The sequence below is a fragment of the Corvus brachyrhynchos genome, unplaced genomic scaffold (assembly GCF_000691975.1).
Source record: "Corvus brachyrhynchos isolate BGI_N302 unplaced genomic scaffold, ASM69197v1 scaffold223, whole genome shotgun sequence".
In the NCBI taxonomy this organism is placed as follows: Eukaryota; Metazoa; Chordata; class Aves; order Passeriformes; family Corvidae; genus Corvus; species Corvus brachyrhynchos.
Window position 1 is genome coordinate 3,419,518 of NW_008237174.1, and position 21,628 is coordinate 3,441,145.

Here is a 21,628-nt window from a genome sequence, read left to right on the forward strand (position 1 = left end):
TCATTTTCAGATTGAGTTTCCCATTACTCCTCTGTGTCAATTAATTTTCCGGCTTTAGTTCACACTTGAGCTTTTGAACTGCTCGTCGCTGCTACTGAAGTCAGCGGAAGCTTGGGTTTGTTTTCTGGAGAGGGTGTTTAGTGACTGGCTGAGTTTGCTTCAGGAAGAGAAGCCTGACGTACCTGGCCACACTACTGAAAACAAAGTAGGGATTTTAATAAGCCTTTCAGGCAGAAGTCCCTTGTACTAAGCCAATTCAAGAGACTTCAGTAAACAAAGTTTTACAGATGTGTCAATAAATAGAAGTTTCTGATAAGCAGTCAGAAAGTCTTTTGGTTTAATTCTAATAAATTAAAAGAGAAAGGACAGCTCGCTTTACACGCTGTCATTGAAACATAGAACCAGGGGGTGAAGGATTGATACAAAGTGTGTTTGGATAAATCCCTTTGATATAAACAGCTTTGGCAATTTGCACAAAAGAAGAGAGTAACTAAAGCAAAGAGGGCAGAAATCTTTCCTATCTTTGTGGATAATCTGGTATTTAATTGGTGTGAGCTTAGCTACAGTCTTTTACTAAGTGCAGCTCTAGGGAGAAAATCCTCGACTACCTTGTTTCCTAGGTATAACATTTCTTGAAAATTATGTGGCTGGAATATCCTTGGGATTTCTTTCCTATCTGTCAGTAGCTAATAAATTTAAAATTACTATGTGAATGGGGAGAGGCAAACAAGCAGACAAAATCAAAACAATCACATGAGCCTTTTTTACACAGAAACCCACTAAAATATAGTACTCATTACCATAATGAGACATGTTCTATCCACTTGTAACATGTCATACTTCATTAGCAGTAGAAGAACTCTGGAACTCAATGCTTCTGTTGTGTAACTACACAATTAAAAAAAAAAATAAATAAACAAGTAGTTTAAGCCAGTGAGTAGAAAAAAAACCCAAACCAAACCCTTACATTTCTTAAAGGAGAATGGTTAAAGGACATAAAAAGAAAGCAGGAAATAGTAATCCTAAGTAATATTAGCTAATTGTTGTTCATTAGAGGAAAGGCTGTGCTACAGGAAAGCAAAGGAACTATATTTGAGAAAAATGGAGTAGCTAGAACAAAACAGAAAGATGGAAGAGATCTTACCTTGCCAAAAAAGCAGAGCTGTGAGATATGCCTCCTATAGGCATTTATAAAAATGCTGTAGGGCTCATGGTTTCTTTGGGTCCGGATAGAGAACTAAGTGAGCATTGGGGTGTTTTTCTTTCTAGTGGGTCTAAAAAACATATCCAGCTGCCTTTCAGCCCTTTTATTGATATGGGTAATTTACAATTATCAGTTTCCCCAGCCCTGCTCCCCTACTGTGCATTACTAACCAGCTGTTGTTGGTAACAATGCTGGTAGCTTTTGCTGCCTTCATTTAATGCTGAAGAAAGCAGTGCTTAGTTAGGAGACTGATTCCTCTCATGTAGCAATAGCATTCTTGTTCTTTTTTAAATGAATACAGTGCAAGGAAGACAGTGACTTGAGGTAGCCTTGGAGTACACCTGCATTGTAGGGACAGCCTGTGAAGGCACATTCAAGCCAGCTTTAAAGTAGTGGCACTCCTTGGACAGGCACAGAGCTCAGTGGATGGAAAACCCACCCAAGGGGCCAAGTCAGTAGTGCTGAATTATTGAGCCTGTTCTGCTAGAGCCTTGCTCCAGCTGGGGAGCACACAGCTGTTTGGGCAGGCTGGGCTCCACTGCAGTCCTAACTCACGGTGCCTTACAGTTTGCTGAAGTGTTTCCTTGTGTGTTCCCCCACTCATGGGACTACTAGAAAGAGGAGAATTTTCCTCTGCAGAAAGACTTTACACCTTTACTGTGTTTTAGTTTTCCTATGGTCCTATCTGAGATTCCCTATCAAGAGTTACCTAACTCTCGTTAAGAAGAGGGTTAAAAGCAGCGGGTGTTTTGACTAAACTTAACAGCTCCTATTTAAAGACTGGGCTAATCTACTTCAGCTGCATTTTGGCCTAGTAAGAGAGGATGTTGTGCTACTCTTCAAGGCACTTCAGAAAGCAAATCAGAAAAGATTTTAGATTTCACTGGAACCTAATAACCAATGAATCAACTTTTCTTGTCATACACTGACTTACTACTGAGAAAACATTTCCTCAAGTTCTAAAATGCAATTAAAGTACATTATGTCCCTATCTATAAGCTATTACCTCACTACAAACTTGATCATTAGAACTTGGACTCGGGTCCCTCAGAAATACAAATCAGTGTCCAAGACCAGAGACATGGCACTTCCCACATCATGAGGCCGTTACACCACACCTCAAAATCTTGAGATGGAGAATCTTGCAATTCACACTGAGTTAATGTCAAATGTCAGTTACAGAAGCCAGCACTGTTTGAACGATGTTTTTCCCAGCCATTTGTTGGATTACAGTACAATGACTTGTATAGGGAGACCATTAACAAAATATACTTGAAAATTGCACTGAGCCCGTCCAAGAACAGCCGCTGCTACTGAAGTGAATGCATTTCATTGTTTCCAACTTGGGATGCTGCAGCAGTCAGGTAGTATGGGTCCACTACAATCAAAGTGAAACAATAGGAGAAGACCTAGTATGAGGACTTGTGTATTACATGTTCAAAAAGTACGTTACTATTTGCATACTTTAATAGCTTCATCTGAAACAAAGCCTCAGTTCCCCTTATATAGTCAAGATTCTTTCTTTGTTGTCAATGGCATTGGTGGAGTTAAGTTTTTATAATACCAAAAATACTTTACAAATAAAGCTCTAATTTTCAAAGTTTACCCTGATATATTGTAATTTCTATTGTCTACTTTGTCAAAAAGTTTTATCAAAGTGATAATTGATATACTGCAAGGTGGAAAAGCAAAAACATACCAGGAATTAATTTCTTAGCCCATTGTTAAGAAAACATGAGTGTCAAAGTTGAACACTCTTGTGTGTGAAGTTACACAACCAAGCTTTACTCATCAAACTAGACACAAATCTCCCTATTTTCAGAACCCTGTTCTCATTTCAACACCATCATTATGATAATCATGGTTGATGGTCTCTGCAGCACACCAATATTTAGTATTTTTAAAGCTTTTTGGTTTTAAATCCAGGACATAGAACCGTTCATTCCTTAGTAATGGTATTAGTATTGTTAGTGTTGGCATGTCTGTATCTGCTGCTAGAGGTGATTACAGTGTGAGAGCTTGGACACCATCAGAGAAGATGAAATTGTTGTGGGGCTGTTGTTTCAAATGTGCTCCTGCAGCGCAGCAATGGGTGTGTGAGAACGCTGTGCAGAGCTCACTGAAGAACTCTTTGTTCTCCCTTCAGTTCTAGTTTACTGACTTTGGAGAAACCAGTTATTAAAAAGGAAGGTAGGGAATGTTCTTAAATGAGTCATGTTTGTTCTGTGACTGTCAGACTGCATCCATAACTGGTTCAGTAGCTCCATTCAACTTGTGAGGTCATTCCCATGCAGCACATGACACAGGGAGCCTTTGTACAGCTGCAGGCAACATGCTCCGGACTGGCTCGTGACTTTAGAGATCCCATGAAGGAATCAACAGGTATTTCTCCATGTTGATGCAGTGTTTTATGATGCTTGCAAGAGCACAGCACGGGCCTAAAACACGTAAGAAACTCACAGCCTTGTACTTGAAGACCAAGGTGCATTTATATTTTATACTTGTTTTTAAACAAGAGTTGAAAGACTCTATTAATGACAAACAAGACAACATGATCAGTCAGCCTGAGCAACACCAAAACAGAGAATGTCAATGTTTAGGAAGCAGCCCTGGAAGCATCAGGATAATGCAAAGACCTTGATGGCTTAGTCCAAGTGTGCAACTTTTGTGGCTAGACACTAATCATGTGATTACTTTTTTCCATAGAGAAAGTGGGGAATTTAAGAATTAAATGAACTTACTTGAGAAGTAATAGCTATTGTAGACAGGAGGGAGAACAATATTTTGTTCAGCACCATGAAACAGAGAACAGGTGGGATGAAGCAGAGAGGAAGAATGAGACAAGGACAAACCCACAAAGAAAAATGCTGTTACGTTTGAAAACATTTGAGAAATTTGAAGCCTCGGCTGAAGAAACTGATGTACGAGAGGTGAAGAAGAATTCTGAAAAACTATTAAAATGAATGCCAGTTACAGCAGAATGGCTGACCCAAGGGGTGGACATGATGCCTGGGGTGACCACCTAAAACAGAGACTAGACAAAATAAAAGAATAAAAGTAGGTATTTATTTGAAGGGCCTTCAGAGGTACACCCTGGGCAGTCAAAAGGCTACACCCAAGATGGACCTTGGGCCACGGGTTCTTCACACTTTTATAAGTTTGGATCATTTGCATATCATGGTTAATTCTCCAATTATAACCTCAGTTAATTATGTAATTACCCCAAGTTTGCCCCCTTTTTCAGAGGCTTTAGTTTGTACATTTTGGGGCCTGGTGTCCTTGAAGAGCAAACCTAGAGAGGCTTGTTATGTCTAACCAGCATCAGAGAACAGCAGCTAACAGGCCACACAAAACTTCCGAGTTACACACTAACTAGTACAGGATTTGAAAAATATAAAAGTTAAAACCTAAGGCATCATTCAGTGCAGTTTAATCCCATACAGACAAATTGTGACCAAATTTGTTTTGCATTTGAGATTGAGTCTGACCCTGTTAGCCTATGTTGGCATCATTTGTGAAATAAATTCACTAGAGCAGTAAGCGGTGACTGACAGTGCCCCTGCTGTCACAGGGCAGCGCTGCCTGCACTGGCTGCCACTGTTTGTCATTCCCAGGCTGGGCACCATGGGGTGGTCGTGGCTCTGCTCACTGGATGCCTCCTGGGCCAGGCACAGAGTCACTTCAGGGAGCTGCAGCAGGCAGGTAGCTGCACTGCTGGACAGCTGAAACCAAAAAACATGGGGCTTTTGTTGTTTGGGGGTTTTTTTCCTCCATTAAGGCAGTTTTAAAAGCAAGACATTTCTTTTTAAATATTTACATATTTATCTATGGGAAAAGGAAGTTTAAAAGACAACCTGCTTTCTGGCATTGCAGATATATAGTGATGTGCCCATCCTTGTCAGCTTATTTTAAGGGGCAGAGATAGTTCTGCAAATCTCTACAGAAAGCTTCCAGAGATTGTGCTATGGTCCACAAAGAGAAAATGATCAGGAATAGAAGCTGCTAGTTTGAGTGGATTGAGTTTTGACTCCTCCCTCATGTCTGGGTCAAATAGGAGCAGACAGGTTATATGCTGAGGAACTCATTTTTAATGATTATGTGCCTTTTGCTTCCTCTCTTTTTCAGGCATCACATCACATCACATATCACATCACATCACATCACATCATCACATCATGATGTGTTGTACAAGGCTGAAGAAGTGTTCAGACTGAACTTAACTGTGTATTAATGATCTACCCAAAGGCCATTTTTAATAAAGTCCAGGCACAGGGATACCTTGTCTTAATGGCATCAGAAGACACTTCAATATCCTACATGAGAGCTGATAAATCTACATATAGGCAAGGGAAGCCCATAATGGGCACAGCACTACCACTTATACAGCCAAGCTTGGCTTTCTCACTCCGTACAGTTTCAAGTTCTAGGCTCAGCTGCAGAAAAAGATGTGGACTGGCTCTTTATCTATGTTAAAGGCAGGCCTTGAGGATACTTGTGCTTACAGCTATCCAAAGATGTCTTTTCTCCTTAACAAAGACTGTGATTTTTTCCATCTAGCTTCCAACCCTAGGCAACCTGAAATAATAGTATTTTCAACAGGCATTCAAACAGAGCAGAGATACCTGAGTGGTCAAGAAATGCCTCAGCTGGTGAGTGCAGTAGGCAAGTTCTACTTTTAGTATAAAAAACCTCTGGGGGGAGAAAAAGTCATGCAAACCGTGAGATTTTGAGTAAAACAAAAGACTGAAATGAAACTGTTAGTTGATTTATAGGCAGTGTCTCAGGTCACCTAGCTGCCATCTGGCTGGGCACTGGATGTATCAATACGATTTGTTTTGGTGATAGAGGCAGGAGAATTCGGATCAAATTAATTCTTGAGGATATCGCTTGCTATTGATTCAACAATGATAATTTTGTTGGTCCTAAACTTGTAAAGATAAGAAAAAGAGATTAAAAAACCCAACAGGTGTAACAGGATGATTAGGATGACTGCCATGGGGGTTGGAGGGTAAAGGCACTTGTGAGAAATACTAATATGGTAGTAAGATATTTTCAGGTTGTCACAAACATTTGTGCCACCACATACAGCATTTGGCAAACCTTTACTTGGAGCAGAGAACTGAGAACTGCAATGGTCATAAGAGACAGAACTGGCAAGTGTGCATGGATGGACTGTCAGGATGACTAAGGAGGACATGGGCTAGTCAAACTGAAGAAAAACAGCAAACAGAAGAGTAAGAACTATACACTGTGCCCAGATAGTAAGCAGAACAATAAAAAGAATTTTTGAGCCAGCTCAGAAATTAAGCTCAGATAGAGCTTTCTAGAGGACTGAAGCAGGCCAAGAGCATGTGTGGTTATGAAATGATGACTGATAAGCAGGTAAAAGGATGGCAAAACTAATCCAGACAGTTCCTGGTGATAAAATGATTGAACTTTGTCACTGGAACTCATAGGTGTCTTCAAAGTGAGACATTAAAAGGAGATTAAAGTATTCTTTGCCAGTGCAATGTATGCATTGTAATTACTGGTTTACATTCCCAGATCCTCAATCACTATTAACCTCCGTGTTCCTTGGGGCATTACAGTTCCAGATGCTTGCTTTCTGCATCCTGTTCACAGCTGAACTGACTCACTGGATAGTCTGATCTGAGAAAAAAAAAATTCCTCCCTGTCTCCCTGGTCATTTGACTCAGACTAGTGAGAATTTTTGGTTTTCTCTCTTCTGTACCTTTCTTGGAACATTAGGAAGGAAGTTTAACAAAACCTGGATTGGTGCAGGGCTGTATGGTGCTGGCAACACCCCTGATCTAGCCAGCTCTTTCAGTGCACTGTCATTATGGACTACTACAGATTATATCACAGAAGCATGCACTGTATGGTATTGGGAAGCCTTTCCAGTTCCTGGTGAAACTGGACCATGGAGCAGGTGTTTTCTAGGCTAAGCCAGGGAAGATGTAAATAGCTTGATGTTGTATTGTACATTTCCTAATAAAAAGAACAACCTGCCAGTCATTAGGTAAGTACTAGAAGTCAAATTATCAAACCCACTGACTACATTCTGCAGAGTAAATCTGCTTTATGGCCAACAGAATGTAGAAACACCAGGCTTTACTTGCCTTTGTAAAGCAGTCAGCCAACAGCTGTTGAATTATAATTACACTGTTCAGATGATAAAGGAGAAGACAAGGGTGTTACTTCTGCAGAATCATTATAAAAACTGCCTTAAAAGTGTAATAAGTCTGTGCCAGGAAATTCCCCTAGTAAAATGTGCTCTTCATGGTTACCTTGGCGCGGTAAGAGCTTTTGATTGGAGCTGCCCAACCACAGGCGGTGTTACAAGATAATTTTCCCCTAGACTAAAAACTCCCGGGAAAGCAAAAAGAGCTGGCTTGGCTCTCTAGTAGTTACCACTGCCTTTCTTTCATATGGAACTCAAGCAGTTTGCCAACTTTTCTTCTCAGATTGCAGTTTTGACCATCTTTAGTCATGTGAGACTTTTTTTTTAAATTTCAAAACTGTCAGGAGCACTTACAAGTATCGTATTCATTCACTTACCTTCAGGTACTTCAGCTTACAAAGCAAAGTGTGTAGGCAGTCACTTCAAGGATTGTTTTGTCTTTGAACTATCTGGTATTGACTTTCCAAAGCATGTGCATGTCCCAGGAGTTCGTCACCCCACATAGTTTAATAACCCCTAGGAAGCAGTTCTTCTTTCTGCTCCCTGAACTGTCATGAACTATGCAAATCTATCTGACCAGAATGAAAGATAGATTTTTCATATAATCTTACTGATTCTTCCATATCCATCTAAATATCTCCATTATTTTAAACATAACTTCATTTTCACTTGGTTTTGTCATTTTCTAGAATTCTGTGTAAGCTCAAAAGTCAGATATTGGGATTTTTTTCAATAAAACTGAGCTAATTACGCAACCTTGCTGTAAGAGTGCTAGTGGAGCATCAGCCCATTGTGCTCTCTTAATAAGCCTCACTTTGGCTTTGATCAGCTTCCTGTGTTCTTTAATATCATGTTCACATGCACCAGTCAACATAATTCACTTTCTCACTTGGTCCTTATTTGCTATTTCACATAGACCAGAATGTGCAATGTATGAAATCAGTGATTGCTTTGTCCCAGCTCCTCCTTTTAGACTCAAAAGTGTCTTCAATTGATTGCCAGGTGCACTGAGTTACCAAGGACAAATCTATAGTTTTGCTAATAAAGAACCTTCATACAAAAAGGCATCTTGACATTACCTGGGTTTGGGGTGGGGAGAGACAATAATGTGCCTTTTATGTGTTCTGAGACCATTTGCAACAAAATTAGAGTTGTTGAATAATGCCCCAAGTGCATTGAAGGTGTGGAGCTACCTGGGAGTTACTGTGATGCTTATGCAATTTAAAATTTAGGTGTAGGCGCTAGGAAGGGGAGAAAAGCAGCTTCCAACTCTTGTCCCTTCAAAGGGCTTAATTGTTCATTAGGAATAACCATGGCAACAGTTACCATGCCCCATTAATCCATCACACAAGTGGCCAGCACCAGCTGCTTCAAGTTAAGGCAGAAGAGGACCCTGCAAGAGAGTCTGTATTCCTCTCACTGAAAACCCTTCTTTCTTCATCTAAAAACTGTCCAATGTACACCAAATTGGTGAACTAAGAGTATATCATGGCATTGAGTTCCCCGAGTTAACCATGCCCTATTAAAGGAAAACCCATGTTACCATTAAGAAAATTAAGAATATGGTCAAATGCACTAAATACATTTTCTCATCTGCTCCTATTCACAATTTGTTAATGATTGTATATTTTTGTACAGGGTTCATTACTGTTTATACAACAGTGATGCTTTTTTTTTTTCTATTACACTGAACATGTAAAAACTCAGTGTGAATTAGAAAATCTTCATTTCTAGAAGTCTCCCATACTTAACACAGAGAGGGAAAGCTGAAGCTGCTCAACTGTCCTTAAACTGTGTGTATTGGGAACAGAATGATACAAACCCAAACTTCTTAAAACAAGATTTATTGGCACAAACATACATGTTACAAATGTCTACGATATTCTTGGAAAATATGTTCACCACTTCAAAAAAATCACTGTTCACAAAAAAGTACAGTAATATCAAACTTTGTAAGTCATCACAATTTCAGCATCAAAATGCATGCATTCTATCATTTATAAATGAAATTCCACTGACCTCCAGGTAAAGCACTTTAAGAAATGTCCTGGTCTCCACAGCATTATTTTTCCTCTCCAGATAGTTCCAATAAGGTGCAAATGGATTGTTTTCTGTACAGGCACAAATCACAACTCCTTGCTCAGTACAGCTGAGTCTATGAGGTGAGAGATGCTATTCTCAGCACAGACTTTCAGGTCCTTTCTGAGCGTATTACTACATAGCTTAACACCACTGTGTGGCCCTTAAAAGAATGCAGTTAGACATTTGGTCTGGGGTTTGGGTTTTTAAAAGGGCAACTGAAAACTTATTTCTGATTATTCCGATTACAGGAAGTAAAGCTTGAAGAAAAACAGGGAAAGCCATCAGCATTTGAATCAGGTGTGGTATTGCCAAGGTGACTTGTGAGGAGAAAGAGTAATCTCAGTAAATCCTCTTCTTTCTTTGGTGCCAGTCTAGTAACTGAATAGCCACTTAGGATTGTGTCACTGACCTCAGCCAATACAGAACAAGACTTCACCAGATGTTCTGGACCTGATTCTATGTCTATTCCCAGTTTCACGGTCAGAGAAGTAGGCTTCACACACTCAGAGGAGAGAGAATGCATTGATATCCTCAGCATGATCACATCTGGCTTAGACCAATGGCAACAAGAAAGAAAAAATTTCTTGATGTCAGTGGAAGTCCTTTGAAAAAAGGGGGCTTGCACTTACTTCCACTAGATCTGAATTTTATTCTAATCAGATAAATGTACAACCAAAAAAAAGGCAAAAACACAAACCACATGCATTTACAAAGGTGTTTCCTGCACTTTTATCAGCCTTGGCAGGGCATTGAACATACCCAATGACAGAATTTGTTGTGGAGTCATGGGTCTTGGAGATTTTCAGAACTCATCAAGACAATACCTGTACAACCTGATCCAACCTCAAAGGCATCCCTACTTCGAGCAGGACATCAGACCAGGCAACCCCAGGGGTCCTTTTCTCCCTAATTTTTTTCTCATCCAGATGAAAGGTTTTTCCTCTTCTGAATTAGAACTATCAGGCCTGGATTTAGCAAGGACAAATGAGGGGTTTTTGTTGTGTTAAACAGAAAATAGAAATTCACTATATGCTTAGGTACATGTTGAAGTCACTTCCAGAACAGGGCACGCCTTGCTTCTCACTCCAGGCTGGCGAGTGTGAGATACTACAGTGCTGAATTGATTACATAAACACCTCCAGAGGCTGCTCTTCTGTGTTAAGACTCAAGCATAAGTCATTAAGGAAAATACTAATTAGCTGGCTATGAACTCATTTCCTGCAATGAGCATAACAAGTTTATAATAAGAGTTATCTATTGCCACTTAGAGAACTTTTTATTTTGCAAAACAAACTGAAGGTTTGCTCACAGTAGATACTGGCTGTTTCATCTCTTTCATACTTGGAAGGAGAACATCTCGCCTAAATGGCAAATGCCTGTCTACATATATAAGCACTTCCTTTGGAAAGGGGAAGGAAAAAAGAACAGGAGTTGTCAAATAAAAATTTAACCTCTACACAGTTGGTGCTTCCCCCTCAGAATGTATTTTTGCAACAGACAAAGCATGTTTTTAAGTCCCACTCTTGAGTAGGAGGTACTAATTTCTAATCTTTCAGTGATGCTGATAAACCTAATGTGAGTAATATTTTACCAGGTTTATGGCTGGGGGAGGGAGGACGTTTCATTTACAAGACATTTTCATGACAAGTAGTGTGCTATCTGTAACGTTTTATTGTGCAGACCTGTGAGTGTGTCATAGCAACATTAGCATTTTATTGTCTGGGGAAAAAGTAGATGGAACATAGATTGAAGCTAGCTTTTCTAATGAGAAAAAATATTATTTCATCTATAGTTAGGCTTTGAAAGCTAATTATTTCACAATTATTTTATAATTATTATTTTATAATTACATTATTTGACTATTTTTATAGCTGGCAATTGCTTAAATAATACTTAAATGAGTAATGGTTAAACTTTATACCCATAGTCTTTACCGTACATTTCTACTTTTATTCAAAATATTTTTTCCCTTTGGGTTTCATGAAGGGTTGAACTTGCATTATTTGGTAGCTTGTTAGTGGCATGGTAGTCATGCTGATCACTGAAATTTGGTTCCAGCCAAGACTACTTTCACTAATAAAGAAATTTTAGCAAACTTTCAGATCAATACTATAAATATTAATAGCTAAACTTCTGAAAAAAATTATGCGTTGTATATCTATGAGTTTGTAGGTCCATTATATGCACTATCTCAATCCTTGATCTTACAAAGAAAATAATTGCAGCTACCATTATTTAGTTTTACTTCAAACAAACCTGCAGTGTATCAGGGGGAGAAACTGATTTAATTCTTTTAAACTTTTCATTACAAAAAGCTCAAGCCACCACCATGTGTTCATATATATATATATATATGACAGGAATGTAATGGATTCAGCAAAGGGATTTTCCATCCTCACCTTAGACCATTTATAGGTGGAGAAGCACAGGTACTGGAGTGGATCAAGGGTAACCCAAATAATTATGCTGCATCATGAAGATTCCATTACTGAGACCAAACTGCTCTAGGACAAAGAGGACGTTCAGTCTTTATCTTTACTGCACCAGTCCTGATTTGTCTTAAGTCCTTGACCACTTCTGCAGCTGGCAGGAGCCCCATATCTTGGCATAGAATACCCCAAATGGTGCTCTCTGCAAAAAATGCTACACCAGCCTGCCTGCATATATCCGCCACATTGTCCAGGAAAAAAATCTACCATCTGTCATAGTTCATTTAAAGTATTTGAATTTAATAGACAAGCACTGCTTAATTTTAATAAAAAAAGGTGCTCTTAGGTAGAGCCACTTATAAAAAGGAGGTTACTGAATGTTAGTGATATTTCACTTGGACCATTTCCCAATTTACTATATTGTCATTAGCACAATATCCTTATTTGCTGTTTCTTCTCTTTCCAACAAAACTAATGGAATTACTGTTACAAGAACTGTTAAATAAGTTTAATTCAAATTCCAGTGTTACAATTTAAAGTCGTATAGCAAAAATGCTGTTGTTTAGCCTTCTTTTGTATCACATAATTTTGAACCAAATTAAGACCCAGGAGCCATATTCTGCCTCAGGTGTTCTCAACCACCTGCAAGAGTGGAGACTGGTTTGAGGAGAGCTGGGCATTGTGGGGAGGAAGTTCTGCTTCACCCAAGGCCTGTCTGAGCTCTGGCTGAGGGCAACAGTAACACCATGAGAGGGCAGAACAACGCTACCCCAATATACCGTGTTCCAAATACACTACCTCCAAAACCACAAAGGCTTTCTAAGAGAACAGAAAGAGACTTGAAGAATAATGGATAAGCCCGACACTGTGAGAAGAGCTAAAGAATGGAGAAGGTTTTTTCATAATTGTCTTTGTTGTTCTCTATGATATTTTCTCTTTGAGAACAAGTACTTTGCCCTTTTAAACTTATAGCACATGGCTTCTTTGGTTGAATAGAGTGTTACGTGCAAACCATGAGGCTGTATTCATGTTTGAAACCAGTGCAGGTTATGGTTTTTGCTTTGGAGAGTTAGCAGATGTGATACAGTCATGACAGAATGAGGTTACTGCAGGAATGACTCATTGTTGAATAATCAAGTGTTTGCTCCACCAAAACTGCATGTAACCAGACTGCCACAGTTCTTCTGCTTTATTCTAAGATGTAGCTTTTAAATGTCAGTGCACCAGGAAGGAAGGTAAACTCCTCGGGTGGCTGAGATCTCTTTTTATGCATGTGTTTAAAGGCAGAGAGTCTTCCAGTTCTCAATGGAGAAGAAAACTACTGAGCACATCAATTGAGACATACATTAATGAACTAAGGAAGGGAAATTATCTGAAGAGGAAAACAAAATCCTTTCTTGAAGTGGAATAGAGAAGTATTTCTGAAGGAGACCAGACGGAGAAAGAACAACTGGTGTGAGGTTTGGTTGTTTCATACATCCTAATCTAGTATCCCTCCTGACAATAATGTTACCATTTGAGAAACCTTCAGGCAGTAATTTCTCTAGCCACAATTCTTTTTTTTCAAACTATTTTCTTCAGCCTTTTAAATTTTGCTTTTAAAGAAGCTAATTTGAGGGTGCTTTTGTTTTCTCTGGCTCAAATGTATCTTGTCTAGCAACAGGGACCTAAATGAGGTGAGGAAGAACTGGCTGGAAGAGCATCTCAGTCTTCTGACTACATAGAGGGCCCAAAGGTTATGATCTGTTAGAGATCTAAAGTTCAGGTCAGGATGCAAATCCAGATCATAGAGACTTTGAGACCTTTCTCATACTCACTGTGTACATTGGGAGGGACCCCAGTGCCTTACATGGCTGCTGGTTCAGCCCTCTTCCCTGTTTAAAGGGCAGGAGAAGCAGGGTTGAGATCTAAATCCTGGATCATACCCAAGTGCTCTTTAGGTTATTTGTGAAGGTCTCTCACCAACATGCAATCAAGGTGCTCTCATAAAAAAAATAATAGATCATACATATTCCCACTGTGTGGATAATCTCCCATGGAATAGAGAAAATTCACTCTGTAAAAGCATCAAAGAGCTGAGTAACATCGAGCTTCTAAAAGCTCCTGAAGTTTGAGTCTCCCATGGTAGTTGCACTTCTGAGAAGCAGACATCACCATTTTGCAGGTATGTTCTAATACCGATGCCAAGTCAAGAACTTGCTCTTAAGAGCTAAAATCCATTGTATTCAGACAAGAAGTAGTCCAGCTGCTCATAAAATTAAAGTTAGGTGAAGCCCTGTCAGAGGAGTAGTAACAGAGAAACAGTAGAATTTTAAAAGGTCTTGCTACTCAGACAAAAGCATAACAGATTTAGGCTGTTCTAATTCAATCCTTGCACAGACAATAATGTCCTGCTCTCCCATCACTGAGAGTGTTTAAGTCACTTATTGCAGATCACTATATAAAAAGAAAAAAGCCAAATATTTTACTTGCCTGAACTGTTCCCAGGGCTAACATCATGCAGGTTCCAACAAAATGAAAGTGCCAGCTTTAAAAATCTACATTTCTAAATCATTCCTTGTCTTACAGACTCTAGGTTACATTCAGAATCTTGATCAAATTCTTCCATCCTCCTTCTAATAGTATTGGATTAGGTTTGACTATGTTGGATTGACTGTGCTGTTACATAATGTTGTCAACTGAAAATCAGGTCAAGTATGTCGTTAGGGCTTCCACACTAAGTTTTCCTCCCAAGTTATGTGCAACAATGTTTTCAGGTTTAAAGCCACATCTGTGTTACTGCAACGTGAGCTAAATTTGAGAGGAAGTGTAATGCCCAAGCAGGACCTCACTAGCCTGTTGATAGTGGGTGCAAATAACACTTGTTCAAGCTCAGAAGCTGATGTGCGATCATTGACAAGCCAAGCAGCAGCCATGGTACAGGCACGGACCAGCTGTTAACCACTTCCTTTCAGCTATGCTCTGTGTGAAGGGCACCTCCTGCTATACAGCCTCTGAGAAGTACAGCTGTGGTCCAGAAAGCAGAGGAAGAGCTTCTTATAAGGATGGAATAGGCAGGTCTCAAACAACGTCTACTTCTGGATAAAGCTACCAAAAGCATTGTTTCCAGCCAGAAGAGTCTTCAGTTTGGTCCCCAAGGTGGCAGTCAGAAAGCAATGGCCTTGGAGTGCCCTGAGGATTTGCTACGGAGTCACTAAAGGGAAGCCCTTTTGTGATGTTTTACCAGCCCAAGGGAAGAGCCTAGGCAGCAGTCAGTGGTGCAAAGCAGGAGCTGAAATTCTAATCAGTGGTGACTGAACAAGAATGGCTTAACCTCTTCATGGACAATTTACAGGCAGGCAGTTGTAACTGTACGGACATTTAAAATGTAGAAGCAGCGAGTTGAATGCAATCAATCCTGGCTTCAACACAAATAAGATCTCCAACTGTGTTTATACAGATTGTCCTCTGCACCAGTCTGCACATATGTGATGCTGTTGCACAATCTATGACCCTGAACAGTTCGATATTACCATACTCTCCTTGCTGAAGATTTAACCCTCTGCAAGAGCAGTTGAGCTCTGGGTCTGTGCATCAGGGAAAGACATACTTGTTCATGCTTCCTGGGCTGAATTAGAAAAGTTACATGGTTTATCTTACCAATTACAACCAACTACCATGGCACAAGCAGTAGCAAACATTCAGCATTCACAAGCACACTGTGGGCAAACAACTTTGGAAAGTTAAACATATTAATTTATCATATTTCATTACCACACAGGAGGAAATAGTCTCTTCACAAACATTCTACAACCCACTAGAAGGTAGATTTCTTAACTCTTCCTTGCAAAGTCTCACTAACATTCAGCAGTCACCCCCCCATTAGTTACAGTTTTGAGAGAGAATGGGTCCACATTCCACAAAGAAAAATTTCTATTCTCCACTCTCACCTAAAGGTCCCACTTTGATTATTAACTTGCTTGAACTACATTAGCTGGGAGGATGTAAGCTTTGCATCCTCACAGCACTTTCACTACAGTTTCATTTGGGAGCTTTGCATGGTTGTAGCTAGAGGATTCAAACGATGTAATGTGTATTTGCAGTCCTATCAGCTGAGTACTCAGTTCAGCCTCTCAGAGGAGAAGGAACATCTACATTAAGGCTCAGTATCAGCATATCAGCTTACTGATTGCACCACCTCCAGCGAAAGCTATCTTCATCTCATCAGTCTTTTCAGTCGAGAAGCTCTGTGAGGACACCACGCTCAACATGGGTGTGGGTGGCAGGGTCCCAATCTTAGGAGATAATTCTTTCATATCAGCTATCTAATTATCTTAGCAGTTTAAAAGGGTCCTGAAGTTGGATGGCTTGTTCCTCTACCAGTGAAAGCTCCATTATACTTAGCACTCAGGTGTGTCACCTCATGGAGTCAGGCCTTTCATCATCCCTATGATTTTTGTCTGACCCATGAGGATTTCAGAATTGTTTATGTTCTCACCCAGCTGAAGGACTGAAGTGAACAGGGCATACCAGGGAATCCAGGATCAAATTAGTAACTTTGAATATTCAGCTTCATTAAGACTGGAGCCACTTATGACTTAACGATATGAAGCAGTACGCATGACTATAAAGTAATAAATATTTAGGGGAGAATGTAACTGGAACCTTTCAATTGATCATTACTTATTCTCTCTGCAAAATTCTACTTCAGCCCAATTTATATATAGATTCACAGCAACAAACTGGTCAGGGTATCCATTTTTTTAAATCTAAAACCATGTCAAGAGAGATACTCCACAGTGGGAATATTTACACTACTATTACCACTGTTTCTATTCCCTAATTAAATTGCAGACAAAAAACCCCAACCCACCAAATTACTATTTTTTAAATTCTGTGAATTCTTTTTAGGAATTCTGAAGGAGTTATCCTAAAAAGATCCTTTTCTGAATTTCCTGGTTCAAAATGTGATTAATTCATTTTTAGTTTGGTTAAGGATGATTAAACTATTCACTGCTTTAAAAAGAAAGAAACAAGAAATTCGCAAGACCATACAAGAACTTTCTCTCAAGCCACAATATATAATTTCTTTTAATTACATCAAATGTTAGTCTAAATTAATTGAGTATAATAGGTATCTCAGCTGAGCACTTTATAAAGATGACACTTTAGTTTATGAACTATCCACATGCACAAATTAAAATATATATTTTTAAAGCTTTTTAACACCACTACTTTGAACAGTGTTTCTCTTCCTTCCTCTTCTTCAGGAAAGCTTTGCTAGGCACCCTTCCGTTTCTCAGCCTCTCTCCACTGTTCCCCCCTACCTTCTTCCTGATTTTTGAATGATCCTCACAGCAGGGACCATTTCTGCAAACTGGTGCAGAGGCAGCTTCCTACAACAGAGCTGGAAAGCCGCAGACAGCACCAGTGCTGCTCATGTGCTTTAAGTTTGGGCCTAACTATTGTGGATTAGTATTCAAGAGATGTCCCATGACACGTGACAAACAGTGCCTTGAGGTTTTAGCAAGAAACTGTTTCTGAGTAATTTGTGATGCCTGTATTACCACTTCTGCATTTCACCTGGCTTTTTCAGGACTGTGCTAGCTAATGCTTTTTGGTTGTCATACAACTTTTTTTCTTTCTGGCTTTTGTATTGAGGCCATCTTGGTTGTTCCAAACACCATTAGGTGTTTTCCATAAGGAAAAAATTAAATCCATAAAAGATGATAAACCAGTCTTATTTATTTTCTGTAGACAATGTTTTTAGACTTGGATTCTACATCTAATCTCAAAAAAAATCTGTGTTTGGTTGGCTAAATGGAAATGTGATATCTTACATGAATACTTGTAGGTATCACTCTCTTCCTTCAATGGGAATAAGAGATACATCTGACAATGGATTTTGCCATCCAACTTTAGGAGCTCAGATTGAGAATTTTGGTCCTAATGTTTGCTGCAACCTTCGATTTGAGTCCAATCCACCTGACAGTGTCCCTTTAAACAGGAGCTTCCCCACAGCTGCATTCTCTGATTCGGAGATGTTTTAGGATGCTTTTCATATACTACAGTTTCTGAAGGTCAGTGCATACACATTTTAAGACACAGTGATTAGACAGTGTATGGAACTACTTGGCAGTATTTAGCTGGTACAGTTTCTTGTGGAAACAACAGAATTCCAAAATACACCACACTGAATGCTTATGGGTTATTACAAGCAAAAATCCCAAGACACCGGGAATTAAAAAGCGGAGTTCAACAAAGGAACACTGATATCGTTGGTTGATATGAACAAAGTTGTGCCAAGTCTTCCTTCTTTGCTTTTTCAAGTGGAGAAATAAACTGGGAAATGAAGCAGAAGGAAAGAAAGATTAAAAAAAGACAAAAACCAACAGTTATTACAGAGTTACTGTTGTGCTTTATCTTACAGAAGCATGTGATGTCAGAGAATTGCAAACATCTTTAGCACATCTTAGCTGAAGGAGCATGACATGTCTTGCACACAGTATTCCTTTCTAGCAGACATGAGGATGGTCCTCCTGTGTCAAATGGAATTTGGGGGGGAAACTGGAGTAGAAAGCAGGGGAGACTGTGGCTCAAATGAGAGAAAGGGCAAGGACTGACAGTGATGTTATCTGCTTTCCCCAGCTCCAGCAACACCTGCAAAGCCATGTGTTGTATTGCTTCCTCCAGCAGGCAGCTTGGGCCATTTCACCACCCATGGTAAGCTTGCTGCTGTGAGGAATGGCTCAGCTTATCTGCATCTATAGCCACCCCTCATGGAGGGTATGATCTTGTTCCCATTCAAATCCCGGACTGGAAAAGTCATGCAGGCCTTGTGTCTAACAGCACTTGGATGCTTGATGTCTATAGGATTTAAACATATACTTGAGAGCTACTGTGAATAAATACAGCATTGAGATAAATACACAGGGTCCTTCCTGAAGCTGCAACCTTTAGGCACTTAATACAGAAGAATCAGCCTGAAAAAATTATTTGAACAACAGGTACACTTAAATCTCACTGACCTGGTACTAGATCTCACTATGGTGAGCCACGACCTGGGTTGAACAATATGGCACTCAAGTTTGTGATTAAATACCCTAAACTCAACCTAACCCATGTCAAACTTGCAGTGTCTTTTTTTTTTAAACTTACCAGCACAGGCATTCAACACTTTAAACCAGGAGTGAAACAATGTTCTACTTATATATGGTTCAGCCTTAACTTCTATGGAGGAGTTACAAACTATCTTGACCGCTTTTTACTTTCTTGTTAAGATCACATAATGCTCAATGAGGCGTATATACACAGCAATTAGTTCAATGGCTGCACATCTTCTTTTGTCTGGTTGCTGCAGAAGAAGGGCCAGTCTTTCTCTTGAAGCCCGTTGCCTTGAGTACCCAGTTAATATAGTTAATTAATATCTAACCATTTCCCATTCTTGCCGTATCAGTGTTACGAAACCCTGGAATTATTCTGGGTCACGCTGGTGCCATGGTTCATAAGGATAATAAACTGTCACATGTATCTCATTCCATTTAGTCATTTTTACAGGTGATCCTGTAAGCCTCCTTTACAGGAGCAACAGAGGAAAATGGAAACATGTTTAATATGAGGCATGTAATTTGAGAGCTGGGAATTAACTCATATCCATGGTCTAGCCTTCTGGTGAATCTCTTCTGGGTTACTACCTGGATTGCCCATCTGAAGAAATCTCCCTTTTAGGAGTTAATGCCATATTACAGTTATGTCACATAACAGCTGTTGCTAACATAGGGTTACATAAATGAAATGTTCAATTCCTGTCATTACAAGATCCCTGAGTCCCAAGCAGCACGACTGCTATTATTCATTCATAGCTAACTTTCCTACAACAACTGCATGGAATGAGATAATCTTCTGAGAAAAGAAATCAGTGAGACTTTGGGCCATCTTTTAACAACATTTGTGCATTCGAGATGCCAAAGGATCTTCAGAAACACTGACATCTCAAATTCTAGCTGATATGGTAGCAACTAGGCACCTACATGCTTTTAAAAATTCATCAGATGCCTGTTTGCCTGTGTGCCTTCACCCTCTTTTTATAGGCATGAGGTATTTCAAGAATTACTGTTCTTAGTAGAAAACACCAGGACTATGGCACTCATCATAATGAAAGGAAGATCTCTGAGACTGCATAAAAACTTACTTTAAACATAAAAAGGGAGAGTTTTTAATCCTAGGGAAAGTTATGTAACGTGCTAATGTAAAAAACATTAAATGTCAACAAATTCTGCCAATATGTGTCCAGGGAGTTTGCAGTAATTCTCACTATAAAAGCATAACACTAGAAGGGAAATTTCACAAATTAATCAGTTTAAATATTTTATATCCTTTTTTTGTTGTTTTGGCTTTTAATATAGCAGCCATTCTTAAGTCACAAGCTATTGAGATCATAGATAAAAGAGAAAACGAATTACTCACTTATAATTATAATGAGAATGACTGCGCATACTACACCAAGGATGATCATCATCTATAAAAAGAAAGTTATAAGAAAGAAAAAGAGAAAGTCAGGTTTTCACATGAAAGACATTAACCCCTCAATTTTTTTGCTTTTACTTAGTGACTCATTCCTCATACTTTTAACTCTTGTAAAGACTCACTGCAACAGACTTGTTAAGGCCCCAAATTTAGTGTCAATTTTAAAACCAGCTGACCACCAACAATGGACATAGCCTCTTGTCAAAGCTAGCCAGTTCTTGCCTGTCAGCTAAAGATGCAGTGACCAACCTCAACCATTTCTAGCAATAAAGAAATAGTTAATTTCCAAAGTAAAACAACTCCAGTGGCTGGGGTCACCCATGGCCATGTACCACTTTATACCAGAGTCACTTGATCCCTTTTCCCCATGTTCCTGAAGTCAGTGAAGAGGCAGCTGGAGATGTCTAAAGCCCAGCAGCTATTTGTGCTGCTTTGTATGCTTGTGCTGTTGGGAGAAGCAGCCCATGCTAGCCAGAACAGTTTCCAGCACGTTCTCCTGGAAATAGCTCATTGCAAAGCAGGAGTCTGCTCCCCCAGGAACAGGTAGAGCAGAGGCAGCTGTGCACAGATCACAGCAGCACTGAGCTGTGTGGCTCAGAGCCCCCACTTGAGACTCACTGAAAGCTAACGAGCCCTCCAGGGATGCTGCAGTCCAGTTGCCATTATTACCCCAGCGAGTAGTAAGACTGAAAAACAACAAACATGGGCATGTCAAATCAAGGCCTTCATTCCTCCTAACATGTGTCTGGAGGACAGAGCCAACCACTGGCTTGCAGGAGATTTTTTTTTTTAATTTCTACCCTCTCTTTCCAGAGACTGGGAGCCAGAGGAAGGATGGGGAGATTGTTTGTCAGGATAAAGGAGGAAGGGACAATGAGGAAAGGAGAATGAGAGTAGGTTTGAAGGTCTAGTGTAGTGCAGATCATTCTGATGACTGCAGTCACATGGGTGAACGTAACTCAAAATCTGTGCTTGTAGCTCCCAAAAGTCCTGCTGCCTGCACTTCTAGGCATAAAACAGGCCCAGAGGACCTACTCAGTTGAATTTCTAACCTAGATGCTTTTATTTCTGGAGTGTTTGTACATGTGGTTTACCCAGAATATTTTTTCTTGCTTTACATTTCATAGCACTGTGGATTGAAGAGACAAAGCAGACAACAGGCTAGCAAGGGGTATATGTGGCATTCTCCCTTAGGAACAGGTGGTTTTATTTTGGGTGGACATAAGT

At 39.7% G+C, this 21,628-nt stretch overlaps 1 protein-coding gene and 1 long non-coding RNA gene across 3 annotated transcripts in view; one reads left to right on the forward strand and one right to left on the reverse strand.

Annotated features, from left to right (window-relative positions):
- Positions 1–21,628, forward strand: part of LOC108445345 — a 31,007-nt gene that overhangs the window by 5,103 nt on the left and 4,276 nt on the right. The gene's annotated exons all lie outside the window — the stretch shown is intronic.
- LOC103612033 (vesicle-associated membrane protein 2) overlaps positions 10,408–21,628 on the reverse strand; it is a 51,074-nt gene continuing 39,853 nt past the window's right edge. Inside the window, exons 4-5 of one of the 2 annotated variants that reach the window (XM_017728834.1) lie at positions 20,342–20,393; positions 10,408–18,217 (exon numbers count right to left, since the gene is read on the reverse strand). In XM_017728834.1, coding sequence (XP_017584323.1) covers positions 18,201–18,217; positions 20,342–20,393 — 69 coding nt within the window. In that variant the 3' untranslated portion in view covers positions 10,408–18,200. The remainder of the gene's footprint in view (positions 18,218–20,341; positions 20,394–21,628) is intronic. The other variant, XM_017728833.1, reaches the window with a different exon arrangement.